The following is a 16,904-nucleotide window of genomic DNA, read 5'->3' as shown; positions in this document are numbered from 1 at the left end:
GTGTGACATAAGATAAGTGTTTAAATTCCACTAGGTCAGTAGGTGTTAATATTGTTAATGTTTTCGACTCTCATCCTAATTAGTTTTATGTTCATCCAAATTTTTACTAGATTATCCGATTCCTTAATTATGCTTTACTGATAAGTAAACTGCCCTAAACTTCGAAGTTTATTTGAATGAATTCGTTCTTTAGTGGCAGGTTACTCAAGTCTTTCCATTAAAGGCTGAAATGTCTTTATGAGTCTTCACAGCTCGTAGAAAGATAGATTACCGTGGGAAAACCATTAGCTAGTTCCCTTTTTTATAATAAAGTAAAAAAGTCTTTCCATTGAGATGGTAAGAAATGGATTCCAATTAATTCCCCAAATAAAAGATAAACAAAATGTCATGACAAATATTTTATTAGCGAGTACTTTGACAAAGTATAAGTCTGCTGTCCACAACACCTATAACTTGACCCAACTTCCCCATTGCTCTCATGTCTGATCTGATGTCTCTACTCTCCATATTTAATTGAACATTATACTTCCAAATATAAAAAACAAAGGTATGACTGCTTATTTAATCATGCGTGAACCACTTTTATATATGCTTATAAAAAAATTTTAAAAAAAATGTTTTATTTCGTACATTTATTCCCACATGCCTATTAGCAAAGTAGTCATGGTGGTAGGCGCCTACACAGAAGCTTTATCCTTAATTTGCCCAACATGGACGGATCCATATAGGGACCCGGGATGTCCTGAGACCCTCCAAAAGCTCGAAGAAACACTTGTGATTGATCTTCGAGACCCGCTAACAATTTAGGCAAGTGCAGCGGAGAGGCTAGTTGCCTCCATGGATGTGCAGGCAACAATGCTTATAAAGAAGAAGAAGAGGTTTCTAATTTTTGTTTTAATCCTTCAAATCGTTGCTACCTCGCAACTTTAAACCCAAGTTACCCCATCCCCTAGCACCATTTACTGTTCCACCACCTCTAGCTGCCTAATTTTATTTCTTCCAAATTCATATAAGTTTTTTAATCATAAACTCTAGTTTCAACTCCCAATTGTAATATATATGTTACAATAACAAATTTCATTTTTGTAAAGTCATGAAGAAACACTTGTGATTGATCTTCGAGACCCGCTAACAATTTAGGCAAGTGCAGCGGAGAGGCTAGTTGCCTCCATGGATGTGCATGCAACAATGCTTATAAAGAAGAAGAAGAGGTTTCTAATTTTTGTTTTAATCCTTCAAATCGTTGCTACCTCGCAACTTTAAACCCAAGTTACCCCATCCCCTAGCACCATTTACTGTTCCACCACCTCTAGCTGCCTAATTTTATTTCTTCCAAATTCATATAAGTTTTTTAATCATAAACTCTAGTTTCAACTCCCAATTGTAATATATATGTTACAGTAACAAATTTCATTTTTGTAAAGTCATTAATTGATGCGTTATGTTGCTGAGGAGAATTTATTGATTTTATTACCTTTGGGATTAATCTTGATTATTATTATTTATCCATCATTTCAGCTTTCTTCTGGCCACAATCAAGCAGACTCACTAGCTTGGAGCCTCGAACCTGGGACCTCTCTGTTTTTTGTATTTTAAGAGCCGAAATCCGCGCCATTACCACTTGACCTACTTGATGTGGTTGATTAATTTTGATTATTCAATTAACCATATTCAATAAAAAATAGTGCTATGAAACCAAACTAGTCTAATATTTTTTTTTTTTTTGAACTTTTATCTTGATATCTCCCGATCTTGAAATCCTGAATCCGCCACTGAGAATACTTAACTCTATATAAGCGCATTCAGTCTCCATTGCTGTTTCATAACAATCATCAGCATTGAACACTTTCACAGATTACAAATCACAGCGAAATCAGATTACAAATCACAGCGAAAAGAAATCAAAGAAAATATTAATTAAATATGGCTTGCGAGTATGTTCTTGCTGGTGTCTTGGTTTCTCTGTTGAGTTGTGTTTTCTTCGTCATCATAAACTACACTTTCGGCAAATGTGTCGGCAACCGGTGTTTTTCTTACGCCCGAGATTGAGAAAAGTACCGACGTTGTCATTGTCGGAGGCGGAGTTGCTGGTGCTGCTCTTGCTTACACTCTTGGCAAGGTGATCTTATATCTCTCTCTTTATCTTGATATTCTCTATTGATCAGTTTATGGTCAAGGTTTCCAGGTTTTTTTTTTTCTTCAACTTTATTTTCCTCAGCAACCCAGATCATTAAGCTAAGTAGCAAAACTTGAAGCTGTGTTTTTCTGACATTTTTATTCATTATTGATTGATTTATTTTCTTAATAAGATATGCATATGAACGAGTCCTTCAAAACTCACTTTCATAGTTGAAAATACTTGAGAATCGTTTTTAAAGGGAAAAGCAATATTTATGGACCATACTACAGTATTAATACTGCCCTCTAAACGTGCTTTTAAATGTTTCTCACTAACATTTGTCTAAGAGAGTAATAAACTAATTAGAATTTTAAATAAGCTAATTCCTTTATTCTCTTCTATTTGATTTGCCTATGTTGGGAGCTAATTCCAATAGTGCAGTCCAAACAATGTTAATCTTGTTCACACTGAAGAACTTTGGTTTCCCGAGCGGCCGGTTGTAAATATCATTAGTTTTTACAAGGCTGAGTAATTAACCATGAGTTTTGCTTTGTGTTAAATAAATATAGGAAGGACGGCGTGTACATGTGATCGGAAGGGACCTAAGCGAGCCGGACAGAATTTTTGAACTGTTGCAACCTGGAGGCTATCTCAAGTTTGATTGAATTAGGTCTTGAAGATTGTGCTAATGAGTCCATTGTTGCTCAGAAAGTGTTTGGTTATGCTATTTACAAAAATGACAATGACACGAAACTGTCTTATTTGAGCCTCGGAGGCGTCTGTTCAAATGGACCAATATCTCTACTCTCGTCTTAACACTCGTCCAATCAGCCTGTTTCTCCATTTCTTTGCTATGGCTGTCTATGGAGTCGGCCTCTTAATGATTCCATTCCCTACACCGAAAAGCTTGTGGTTGGGGGCTAGATTGACCTTGGTTTGTTTACTCATTCTGCCAGTACTTTCTCATCAGCAAGCTCGTTACATAAGTCATACAAACATGAATTGCTAACTAATCTATTGGTTTTCAATTTTCAGAGTGCATTAGGAATCATATTCCCAATTATTAAAGACGAAGGAGTTAGACAGATGTTCTTTCCTGCAACAATGCCAGAATATTACAGAGTTCCTCCTGTTCATGGAAAAATCGAAACAAGTATGAAGTATATATGTTAAGGAAAAATAAAAAACAAAATACTTGTATCATATTAGGATTTACCCTCGTAAACAAGGTGAGTGTCATTGCTGAAATTAGGATAGGAAGCAGAGAAATTATTGTTCTCAATTCTTTAATTTTAGCATTTGTTATGCAATAGGGAACAGGATTCCACAAGAAACTTGTATCTAACTGTTGCAGTTCGTCTATAATCAACACGTTAATTTTTTACTTAATTAGTACTGCTCATCAAGTCTTCAAACATGCGACTAGACTACTACTTCTGTACATTTGAAAGGTTTGAATGTCTTTTGAGCAGGAAAATCATGTAGGTGAGATTTAGCGTTCAAAAGTTGGTGTTTGGGAGCGAGTGCAGCACTGGAACGGAATTATGTAACAGCAAGGTCGGCCAAGGGACAATTGTGGTCATTTTCAACCACTGTTGCTGGCTAAATATCAATATCAAACCGCTTTTGAAAGAGTATAAAATTTTGAAAATACCATCTGCACCATGAAAGTTCATAAATTACATTGACCAAATATTATACAATAAATCTAACTCTACCATAGATCAACTCATACTACAATCCATCTCCAGAAGATCAGGAAATTTCAATGTACGAAAGTACCCCTTGGTTCCTAAAACATAAGAAAGTAAGTATAAATCTGTTTCAACAGATTATTAATACTAAATTACTAACAGCTTCTTACAAGCATATTGTTGTTTGCATTACTAAGTAATGTTTAATAGAGTGCTACTTTCCATAAATGCAGCAGACTCGGCCTGTTACAAATCTTTAACCTTATCTGTGATACATTCCATAAGAACAAACGTGCACAAGTCATTAGCGAGGAGCAAGTCAATATATAACTTCTCAACTCTTAAACATATAACTCAAGCTAAAAGTTCCAACAGCTTGATTTTGGGATCACTGAAAAAGGACAATCCAGGGAATATGCTAGAAACGTGATTATGAATAGAGAAGTACATTCGAGATGTGTTAACAAGAAAACACATAAGCCACCGCGCGTTTTCTTGAGCCAAGGCCAAGATGCTCGTTCCCAGCATATCTGCTTGCTGCCCTAGCTTTGAAGCCAACCTTTCTGTGAAAACTATTATGAATCATCATAAACTTATGTGCTTAGACCAAAGAGCGAGTGGCCAAAGTAAAGGAAGAGAGCAGAAGTACATAAATTTATTTTAAGGGACACTACCATGGTGAGGAACTGAGAGTACATCTAAAACTAGAAGGGATCTTACAAGACTGTGTCTGTATTTGCAGACACGAAAGTAAGAGCCTGAGGAGATCTTTCGCATGTAAAGAGCCTGAGGAGAAACCACCAGGATATATGTATGGAGTTAACGGAGTGTAAATAGCTTACTTTGATCCCCCCGCGTTAATTATAGCAAAGCTCAGTTTGATAAATTTACTAGAATAAATACTCGTAAGTTTATTAAAATTTTAGGTTACACCATCATCTTTCGGCTTTCACTATAGAATAGGTAAAGGTAAAGCATTCTGTACATAGTCAAGAATTTTCATAGGATTCTGCTTATGACGTTAGTCGCACAGTAACTGGAAGTTTGAACAAAGTTACTGAACCATGCTAATTAGTAAACAGGAAGGTGAACAAAGTTTGGTGCTTATAAGAATGTTACACAATGAGATATTTTTAATGATTTACAGCTTATACGTTTATAGCGCATGATTCGAAGTTACCCGACGCACACAAGAAACCGTTTGAATTTCGCGCTATATATATAAATTCTCAAAAATAACAGAATTAATAATGAAAATCAACCCACAAATAACAAAACAAACAAGCTTACCATTCTATCAACAATGTGGAATTAAAGAAGCGAATGAGAGATGTACATACATATTGAGAGCTCGAAACATTTTGAGATAGATGCTCACACAAATACAAGAATAATATATATTTGTACTGAGTTACAATTTATTGTGGTTAGCCCACATATCCGTATGGGTTGTCTTTTCCGCTTATAAGTACGTTATTCTGTTATAAAATTACTTTTAAAAATGTTGTATAATTTTTCATTGAAAAAATAAAGGAATGAAAAGAAAAAAAAAATGCTGTAACGATGAAAGGCAATCCTAATAAAACTGAAGAAACCAATGCAAGATGGAGAAATAAGTTTGTGAACTCAGGGATTGTTTAATATACACAATCCTATACTGGCTTTCCCACATTTCTATTCTGAATTTCAGTTTAGATTTGCAAAAGAGAGGTGTTATTCTCACCCTAATGTCTTATCTTCCCATCCACTTTTTTATGAATTTTTTAATTACAAATTTGTCCATTTGTAAAATGACTAATAAGGACCTTAGTTACCCCCTTTTGCATTACATTTTTTTTATAGAAAAGAAAAAAAAAGTTTGGGCATGATAACTCTCACGCTATGTTTAGAAAATTTGTCTGCCTTAAATCCTAACTCATCCTTCCTCTCTCCTTTCATTCAAAGAAAGCAAAATCATTTAGAGAAAGCAAAAAGAATGAAGTTAGAAGATGACGTTTCTATGGAAGAAGTAGATGATTATGTTTTTGTTAAAGAGGTAAAAGATAATTTTATGTGGGTCATCTTGATTTGTCGACATCGTACAATTGAAGCATCGCATGACTTTTTATTTGAATTTGCATTAGGTTAGGGTGCAATTTGTTTCATTAGGTTAGGGTAGATTTGTTTTTTTAATGAGTTTTCTTGAATAACCGTTTCCCTCTTTCCTTTCTACAGTATTGTTGAATTTTTTATAATTAATTGCCCTTCGAATAACCAGAAGGTGAAACACAAATCTCACACCATTTGCTTCATACTGGGCACACATTGTTTCAAAGCCTTTTGATGGTGATGAACTCCATTGCTTCATCCTGGGTTCGTTTTCGAACATTTGGTTTCAATTAATTATTTTAATTTTGAAACCGAAGTGAACTTCGAAAACAAATATATATTCTTGTTTCTTTATTTCTGAACTTTTCCTTGGATGTGCCCTTGGAATTTAGAAAGGGGAAATGCATATGAAAAATAAAACAAAAGGGGAAAAGCAATGAATGAAAACCCATAATTCTTCATTCCCACTCCAGTTGGAATTTGGAAAGGAAACAGTTTTTATTTTTTTATTTTTGCTTTTAGAAGAGAGTAATATTATTCGTTTATATTCTTTTTTTAAGATAAATTTATCTCTAATTATATATAGGGTTATTTTAGGAATAATAGTGGGTGAGAAAATAACATTTTAACTTTTTTAACTTTTTATAGTGGGTGTAAATATAACGTGGGTGAGGAAATAAAATAACGGGGTGGGTCTAGCAGCTCTCTTTGCAAAATAATAGTTGACTTGAAGCATAATTCTAATTATTTTCAAAACCTCCTTTTTTGTTGGTCATATATTTTTAAAGTCTCTTCATTATCAGTTTGGACCTGATTGACCTCCAGGTTGGACATGACGATGAATACTTACTTTGTTTGCTCTAATTAAGGATAATCCCAACAACGTAATTGTTACCATATTGTTATAATATTTCATGGAAAAACAATGATAAAGGAATGACAACTAAGTGCTAGCTATATGCACCTAAGAACTTATGATTCCATATGCAAGATGCAATGAATCAAAGGCTCACAAACAAACATGTCAATCTTAGGTTGGTTTGATTGACTTTGCTCCGAACTCCACGTGTTTGTTAATTTTACCATCCTTTCAATGTGCCGCATATATACACTCGAAAATTTCTCATATATATATTAGGGTTTAGGGTTCATTAACCTTCATAGGAAAAGGAAATAATTAAGCCACTTAATTATTTTGTCAAAGAAACAAGGGTTCATAAAACTTTTCATTATATGTAGCGTCCTGATGAGGACTAGATTTATATAAAAATCTCTTTAAAAAAATGTTCTAAAAACAAGCAATCCCCTCAAACAAAGAGTGAATGATCTTTTGTAATCGAAATTTTGATTAATAGTCGATCAGCTTTAATCACAAGATCGAAGTTTTGAAGGCCATAAACGTTTCCACGATCAAATGAATATATAATTTCCAGGACATTAAATTTAAAAGATCAGTAAGTTTATGAGAGGTTTATACTAACATAAATCGTATGATAATTTGAGTGCAATAGAAACGCATACACAGACTCATGTTCTATTAAAAGCATCACTGTTATGTGATCATTTGGAAACAAAATAAAACCAACAGAACATTGAATACAATCAAAATACAAGAAATAAACATAACCTTTCATAACAATATTCTAAAGTACAAATTATCTGTGGATGGAAATACAAATAAAAGCACTCAAACAAACTAGCAAACTAATCGAATTTAAACCAACACTGTGTCTATGTTCTATATAAATAAAATTTAACAGCAACAACAAACAAACAACAACTACTTTAAAGCTTAAGAGACAAATCGAGTCCAGAAGCATCTGTATCGGGTTCCAGAGGCTCATGGCGGAGAACATCACCAGCAATGATTGGCCTGTTGATTCCGAAGTTTGAACCACCAAAGTTGCGAGAAGAACCAATTTCCTGATCAAACCTTGAAGCACTGCTGTTTCCTGAAAGCCCTAATGTTTGAGTAGTATTAGCATGAAGGCCATGAAGGTTGAGCCTATCAATGGAGGATTGAAAGTTATTCATGAGGCCTCCTGGCCTTGATGATGACCAACTCCCAGCACCAATACCATGGCCAAAGCGCCCGAACCCGAATGTCGAGGCAGACCATGGATAAGAAGGCTTGTGAATCATGGAGTCCATCCTAACCCCAAGAGATCTACCATAAGATCCAGAGAGAGGGTGTTGAGTGATACTTAAATATGGACTATGATAACGATAGGAATGTCCAAAGAGATTGTCCATTCCTATTCCTCCTTGACGCCTTTTGGCCAAGGCACGCTCTTGTTTGTGAGCGTTTTGATGACCTCCCAATGCTTGGGAAGTAGAGAAATCTCTCTTGCAAAAGTTGCATGTGAAAGCCCTAGTTCGGGGTTTTCTCCCATCACCACCACGCGGGCTCTCGTTTCTTGGCTCGTTGTGTTGAGACAATAACTCTAATCCCTCTGGGTTCAATGATGAATCCTGGTTCAGAGGGTTGAACAGAACGAGTTCCTTCGACGACCCTAACGCATGACCAGGGTCGTTGTTGGAAAGCTTCAGATGAAGCAAGGCACGTGAACTCGGTGTCAGTGATGAGGATGATCCGGCTGCCGCGGATGGCTTTTTGAGTTTGGGTTGGGGTTGTTCATCATCAGAATCATCGATGATGATTTTTTCTTTCATTTTCATCTTCATTTTTTGGTCAGGAAGGTCAGGAGGGGAGGAGGAGGGCTATCTTTTTTGGGTGGTGGAGTGCCATCTGTGGCCCCTGAGATGTTAGAGGCTTCGGAAGGGCTTTGATGTTCTTCAGCCATCTCTTGAACTAATTAGAAAAGAAATTTTGGGTTTGATGAAAAGATTTGAAGACATCAACTCCTTTTTATTAAGGGTTTGAGTTAATGCTTATCGTTCATGTTTGGAAAGAAATCTCATATCGTAATTGTAATATGCACTATAATAGCATAGGATTAAAGTGGTGACTAAGCTTTTGCTGAGATTTGGCTTTTGCTGAGATTCGGCTTCATGGCCAAGGCTTTGCCCCTACAATAATTATATCATTCAAACAAAAATTGCAAGTACAATATAATTCCGGCTATTTATGCAGGTATACATGTCAACCTTCTGTACTGATAAGTTTTCATACGGGTGGCAATATCGACTTTTTAAGTAGCTTTATACTGGATTTGAACAACCAAAACCCTACTTGGTAATAAGTTACAACATGCATTGAAAATAATAATTAACAATATTATATAGAAAATTGGTAAACGTTCTTTTTTAACATAATTGCACGTACATCCATCTAGTTAAGTGTAAAATTTTAAGTGAAAAAATACTAGCATCGGTCCTCCACGTGTACTATATTAATCAATAAACAGGCTCAGTTGAAAATTGCTCACGTGGCACACAACTAATGGTGTCGAGAAAAAAATAACCTCCTCTTTAATGTACGATTATGATATACAGTTTGTTTTTCATGTTGTATTAGTTTTCTTGAATCAATATTATACCGCTCATAAAAAAAAAAAAACAATAATAAAAGTATTTAGTAGTTCGATCATAACAAATGTATTATATCATCAAATGGTCACAAATTAATCTCTCTTCCTCTAGTTTTGGGCTTGAAAGAAATAAACTTGATCGATTACAATGAAACATTTAAAATCTCTTAGTTAAAAAATATTAAAAGATAAATAATTTATTAAACAAGGATAAAAAAATACAAAAAAAAAATAAATAACAGAGACAAGTTAAAAAATTGTTCAACAGCAGCAGTAAAAAATATATTGCATTGAACTATTAATTTACCCTTTCATTATAATTACCATGTTACATTTCCAATCAAGAGTTCAAAATTTGAAGGTTACTTGTTTTTCCTTCTACCTAGTTTGGCTTAGCACAAATCATGCAACTTAATATAGGGAAACAAATTAAACAGAAAATCCTGCTTTGATTACACTAGATATGACAAGGCCTTAATTTTGAAGGTTGTGAGTTGTATGCAGATAAGTTCAAGAATTTAACCAAACACTTGCAGGTACTTTCCATATCTAGAGGTTAATGCATGCACAGTGAAAACTATTCGTCACTAACGCTAGTATCCCAAAAAGATAGTATATATAATTCCTAAAACGTATCAATAGTATTCATTGTAAACATGGAATTAAGATGCATATACATCAACTTATTTGCCATCCAAATCCGAAGGATAAACTGTGTCCTTTATTGGTTTTTTTTTTTTTTTTTTTGAAATTTTGAAATATCACGACTCTATTCGAATGTATGATTTATAAATTCTATTTTTTCTTTAAGAAGGTGATTAAATTGTAATAAATATTAGGCTGCTAAGAAAATGGAAGAATATGAAATAGAAATTAACTTTTGTAATCTGTGTGCCATAAGAGGTGTTTCATACTACCATGGATTAAAAAAGTTGGTTTTAGACCATTTTCGTTAGAACAAGTAATTAATCAAGACTGTCCAATCAAATGGATGCCATGTTTGGCAACCTTCTATACTGAGTGTTATATGGGTGGCAATCAGTGCATCGAATTTTTAAGTAGCTTGTACTGGATTTGAACATGGAAACTGAACTTGGTAATAAGTAATTACTGCGTGCATGGAAACCAAGAATGTTATGTACATTCCTCTTCAAGTCATTTTGAGAGTGTAAATCGTACTCCACTCATAATATCAAAGTTATATATAGTCATATTTGACATCAAATGTGATGGTGCAAATTATTTCATCTCCAATGTATACGGAGTCAAATTTAACCTTTATCGTTTAAATCTTGTTCATTAAAGAGGAATTGAATCAAATTAAGGCTAAATATAACTTCGCAAACTATGGTGTTATGCCCCATTTTTAACTCTAGAATTATACTTAATTAAAGTCAAATATAAATTTGCGTTGGAGAAGAATTGAGTCAAATTTAAAGTCAAATATCTCAATCCATTTGAGATAGCCTTATATCAACTTCAATGATTGAGTTTAAACCCTAGAAAATTTAGGTTTTAACCCAAAAATAGCATTTCTCCCCCAATAATTTTGGCTTAAGATTTAAACCCAAAATTATTAAAAAATGAATTTAACCTAATTTTTTCTTTATGACAAAAGGATCACATTGATTTGCAACACTCATTTCAAGGACTAAATTGATAGGTCCTCAATTTCAGAGACCATCTTTATAGAATGGGTCAATTTCAAAAACTAGTTGTGATAAAAACCCTTAAATTTATCAATATTCAACTTTAAAACGAAAAGAATGATACAAGTCAATTTAACCCTTTGTGATAGTGACTTTTCTAATAATTGTTAATCCATTCAATATGAATAAAAATGTATTAACTTGTTAGCCTATGCGTAGTTTAGTGATGCCGCATTTCAAGTAAATATATTTCTCCACCTCTGCTTGTAAGAAAATTTAAGCTACAAATAAGTACATCGAGTCGTCGATCGGAAAATATATTTTCCACAACGCATTGTTCCTTCTTAACATTGTGGGGATATCCAAATGAGCTGGGTGCACATTTTAGCCTTCACATTCGCTCCCTCCCCGTCGTACATATACATGCCCTGTTGCAGTTAGAGAGAGGCACAAGGATTCCAAAAACCAATTACTTGGCACATTAGGTTAGGGCGTTTCGAAAATGTAAAGAACGGATTGTAAAGGAGACCCCAAGAGCATTCACAAACGTTGAGCTCTCCAGTCCACTGCAAAATTCTCATCCGTCTCACTATCACTCGATGACTCATTGTGACTAGGCTCCTTTTTTAAAACCTCAGAAACTCTTCTACGCTTGGCAGCACCGGCAGCCTTCAGTTCCAGTTTCTTCTTTTTCAACGATTCCACTTTCTCGCTATATGCCTGAAAAACAAAAGGAGAACGAAGAAGGTAAAAACTAAAAGCAAAGAAAATTGAGTTGCAAAAAACAAAATGAATGTTTAGAACGATAACATTTTATTGCTGCACTAACCTTTGGTCCACTGATTCAGCCTCTTTTATCGTCTCCGCAGCATCAATCTGCAGCACAATTACAATAAGAAAAGAATTATGAGTATGCGCAAGTCAACATCCATGTAAATGTAAAAAAAAAAAAACTAAATGAACAGTGCAAGAACATGAAAACCCTCACCTCCTCTTCTTCCATACGATTATTGACCTCCTTCAAGTCCTCTTGTATCAACTTCTCAAATTCTCTGTACTCATCTCTGCCATACAGTAAATACAAACTCAAGGTCACAATGCTTTCATATTAAACCTAAGAGACTCGATATATTATGTACAATAATGCCAAAACTACAAATCTCAAATAACAAACTTCCCATGCAAATCTTAAATTTAGTTTTGGAAAATTATCATAGTAAATGTTGAAACTCGTTATAAAAAACCATGTTATGATATCTACAATCAATCAGCAGTTTTTGTTGAACTTAATTATATACTTCATTCAGAGATCAAGATCAACCCTGCATGATGAACTACAAACTCATATACACGCATGCATTTTGTACTAGTCATAATATTTATTAAATCATCATTTTGCAGAAACTACGGATGAACTTACTTGCTGTTGTAGACGAGATGATTGAGATGAGATTTGGACCTTCCTTTCTCTTGGAAACGGAATGGAACTCTTACTCTCGATAGGGCGAGCATTCACATTATGAGAACCCTGTAACTTACCCGAGAAAGGGGATCAAAACCTGACTTATAGGATGCAACTGCTCCACCTATCATGGTAGCAGTTGCTGTCAGTTTTCTTCAAGTTTTGTAACTGTCTTCCATCCATAATTTGTACAAGTACAATGGTTTTCTCACTTTATATTAAATGTGTACTTAATGTATATAACGTATACTATAACCATATTTCCTTTATTAAATGGTTTGGACCATTTCTCACACAAAAGTTCTTACAGTTTTCATACTCAACTAGTCTCACACTTCAAATTGAGCCCATGGCAGCATAAACCACAAGCACTATAAAAAGAAAGAGAAGCCAAGCAAACACAGAAAATCCCAGGACAATAAGTGAGGGACGGCCTTGAGTCAATGGAAAACCATGTGTGGAAACCACTGACTGGAGAATTCAAGGGTAAATGTTCTTAGATTTTTATTAATCATAATAACTATGGCTTCCTACCACAGCAGAATTCAACACTTTGACCACCAGCAAAGGATGGCTTCCTTTTTGGGTAGGAAGTGAAGTGGTACTGGATTTTTTTTTCCTAAAGTATTTTACTATAAGCTCATATTAGGCGCAGAACCTCTAATGTGTACTATCTTCAAGGCAATATCTTCATGTATTACTCATTTACAAATTACGCCTGTTCCAATTTTCTCAGGTTCAAAATAGCCTATTACCACTGTCCTTCAGAAAATACCAGATGGTAATTTGGGGAAGCGAACAGCTTCAAATGGGCAGAACTTGTGTAAACTGCTGAGGACTATTGGAAAGAGCCAAACGAAATTGAATTCCCAAGAATGAACCGGGCATATTTTCCGTTCCTCTCCATTAAATTAAATGCATCAAGAACATGCATTCAAATTATGATATGACCAATTAACAGAGCCATACAAGACTACCTAGATATGAACTAGGGAACATTTCCCTCTCTCTCTCTCTCTCTCTCTCTCTATCCAAGGTGTACATCAAGAACACGCATCCAAATTATGAACCATTAAACCTTTTCAGATTCAATATCATGAACAAGTATATTACTAGAATTTTTGAACCATTGCAAGGACCTCATACTAGATTAGAAAATGAAAACAAAGAAGAGAACTTTCCAGAATAGCACCTTTACAATCTAGGAGTTAATGAAAAAAGTGCACTTACTTAACATCTTGCTTAACAGGCTTTATTCCTCGTGCAGATAAATCAGCTTCCTTGTTGTCAAAGAAGCCTTCAGGAAGAGCTCCCTTAATTTGCTTGGCCTCTGAACTGGCAATCTGTGATGATGTCTGTGTAAGGTCCCTGGCAGGCTCAATAGTTATTGTCTGCACCTTTTCCCTTCCTACGATGATATTGTTAAGTCAGAAAGAATAATAGATTTCATAAAAAGAAAACGATCAACAGTTCAAAACTAATTCCAAAATAACACAAATATCAATCCTCTACTCAGATTTTCTGTTCTGGTATTGTGCTTATGACCAAAATTACATTTTAGGCTTTCTGTTAATTATCGTTTTGACATCACCTACATTATTGTAAAAATAATAAAAATAAATAAATCTCTGTCCAAACTGATTTTGTCCTTACTGCTTAGGCAATCACACAAAGCAATGAGAAGGTGGTAACGGTCATATAGAAAAACATATAGGTTTCGTATTCTCACCTGTATTTTGCTTTTTTGCATCATGGTTATCAAAAAAATCTGGAGGAAGCTCAGATGACAACTGCTCTCTAGGCAATTGTGTAGAGCGTTCAGGTCCTGGTATATGCAACTCGACAGAATGTTCAGGCTTAGATTTTGGCAATTCCGGACGCGCTTCAGCTTTTGCGTTGTTGACTCGGTTTAGTCCAGCAGCTGTAGCTTTGAAATTACTTAGGGCCTAAAGCAATACAAACATTCTATTAGTAATACTCATTCAGATAGATATATTAAAGAAAAAGAATAAGGAACTCCATCTAAGACTAAATGTAAGTTGAACGCTAAAGTCACCTACTTCCCCAGCCCATCACAGCTTCAAGCCTAGAAAGTGTAAAGAAGGAAATGCTTCATCATTCCACCAAATATGGATTGAATGTAAGTTGACATATGGGATATCCAACTCAAATTAGTATACAAGAAGATCTAGTAACCGAACAATATCAGTTATTGCCCGTAATTAGTAAATGGGATAGGCCCTAAGCTTCTGAGGGAGATGATAGACAAAATAATGAAAAGAAATAACAAAACAACATTTTAGAAGCTACAATGGCCAGGTTGAATTCAGCAGTATTTTAATGTTTCACCATCACAGATTCACAATACATGATTTGATTGAGATCAAATGAGTTTGTTATATTTCAAGAAGCCGGGAAAATGCTGCAGTAACCCTTTCAAATTATTTCAAAAAATTGCATCCTTCGTATCAACTTCGAAGTTTCTACGATACAAGATTTTTGTCTAGGCCTCTTAGTTTCTTAATTTTACAAATAAGGAAGTACTAAATGAACAATGATCACCTCACGATGTTTACGCGATGCTTTATGCGCATCTGGGATTCAGATTTCAGAGTATTGTCACAAACCCTGCACACAGGCTGGTCAGACTCGTTGTACCTGTATGTATCACAAAAAAGGACATAAAGAAGCGGTCAGGAACTCTGGCTTAGCAATTTATATATGCCAACACAAGAACAGAACCAGTAATAAGCAAAAAGTTCCAATAAAAGGTACAGCAACGATAATATACATAACGAGAAGGTGGAAGTAAACAATGTCAAGATAAATCTCTTTAGTTCAAGATGCATTCTGAGAAAATATAAGTTAGGTTGTTCCCTACTGAGCATTTTCCCAGCTAAATCCTATTCCTAACTAAACCAGTTCTCATAAGTTTCCTTTCAAATCATAAGTTTCGTACAAACAAGAAACGGACTGCCGAACCAAATTTGTACTTTGTACTTCATAAACTAAAAGCTTTGGACACGATCAAATTCCGAGAACACAATTTTTAACCACATACATCAATTAAGCATTCAAGAATATGGTGATCATAGAACCAACTACAAGACACAAAATTTACGAAAAGGGTTCTACAGAATCCAATTTAATAATGATAACTACATTACACTGAAACTCCATAACCTCTAGTATTTATGTATATATACACATATACATAAATACACACTGAGAAAAAAAAAAAAAAATTGAAGACAGAAGGCGTGGGTACTGACCGCACGAGAGGAGAGTCCATGCGCTTGTCCTTCTTATGGGCATTCAATTTCGCAGGAAACAGCGCCTTGTTCCTGGCTTTAGCATCCATCTCTTATATCTATGAATTATATCTCCATAGAAGGATGAGAGAGGATTCGGAGGTGGCTGGGAGCTCAGTGACGGAGTTTTACAAAGGCGACGGGGATATGAGGGCGCGGGTGACTGAGGACTCGGTGAGGAGGGCGGTGGAGGAAGGCGGAGCGAGAGACAGAGAGAGAACGATAGAGGAGGAAGGGTTGGGAAGTGCGGCGTCACGGCGTGGACATAGTAATCAGGTGTGTGAATTACTGTTGTTTTTTCCTGTCAAACAGCCACTGCCTTCCCGCCACGTTACAAAATCGAATGAGAATCAGGTATGGTTGGGACGTGCGGTGTGGATGTTAGTAATGCTTTAGATAATCAACACTAATAATCTAAAGAAAAAAGATTTTCAAAAGTAACATTTTTTATGAATTTTTTTTCTGCTTATACTTTTTAGATAATATTTTATAATATTAAAACAAGATTTAAAGTTAAATTATGAAATAGTAGAGTCATATTTGAAGAGAGTATTCTTACAATTTCTAATGGGAATTGTTATTGGCTTCAAAATTCTCATTCTACATTCTAAAGTTTCTATATTTAAAAGAAAAATATATTTATGAGGAGTATAGATAGAGATTTTTGAAATGCCAATAATACTGTTATTTCTCATAATCTAATCATCAACAATCATATCGAAACTAAAATGTCCTATACAATAGAATAAACTAAAATCTTACGTGGCACAATCCCACCATTGAAGATCAAACGGTCAAGATTGTATAGCCAAGTACAATCATGTCTTGTACTTTGAATAATACCCACCATTCAGAAAGTGACATGTGGAGCGGTGATTCAATGTCCTAAGTCCAACACCGTGAGTCTAAAAAAAAAAAACTTTCAATAGTGAGACCATTTATGAACTATTTTCCACTTATGTTTTAGAAATAATATTTTATAATGTTGGAGCAAGACTTAAAGTTAAATTATGAAATGATAGGACGTCGACAGAGAGTCATATGTCGAGAGAGTATTCTTACAATTTCTCATAATCTAATTATTAGCAAT

The 16,904-nt window shown here is 34.8% G+C and overlaps 1 protein-coding gene, 1 non-coding gene and 1 pseudogene across 2 annotated transcripts; 1 reads left to right on the top strand and 2 right to left on the bottom strand.

The window, feature by feature from the left end:
• The first annotated feature begins 6,050 nt into the window (after positions 1 to 6,050).
• LOC125478408 lies at positions 6,051 to 6,183 on the top strand. Its single transcript, XR_007259234.1, has one exon. It is a non-coding gene; the product is annotated as a small nucleolar RNA snoR138 (small nucleolar RNA).
• A 1,503-nt stretch (positions 6,184 to 7,686) lies between these two features.
• Positions 7,687 to 8,604, bottom strand: LOC103952182 (zinc finger protein 4-like). The gene has a single exon (XM_009363727.2). It carries the CDS (start codon positions 8,584 to 8,586, stop codon positions 7,687 to 7,689), a length of 900 nt encoding a protein of 299 aa, XP_009362002.2. The 5' UTR covers positions 8,587 to 8,604.
• Positions 8,605 to 11,268: 2,664 nt separating this feature from the next.
• LOC103952117 lies at positions 11,269 to 16,088 on the bottom strand (annotated as a pseudogene).
• Between the last annotated feature and the right edge of the window lie 816 nt (positions 16,089 to 16,904).

Source organism: the organism of the source record quoted next, unplaced genomic scaffold (genome assembly GCF_019419815.1).
Source record: "Pyrus x bretschneideri cultivar Hongxiangsu unplaced genomic scaffold, Pyrus_bretschneideri_v1 Contig24, whole genome shotgun sequence".
NCBI lineage: Eukaryota > Viridiplantae > Streptophyta > Magnoliopsida > Rosales > Rosaceae > Pyrus > Pyrus x bretschneideri.
Note: the sequence above shows the minus strand (reverse complement) of the source record. Positions and strands in the feature narration are given on the sequence as shown.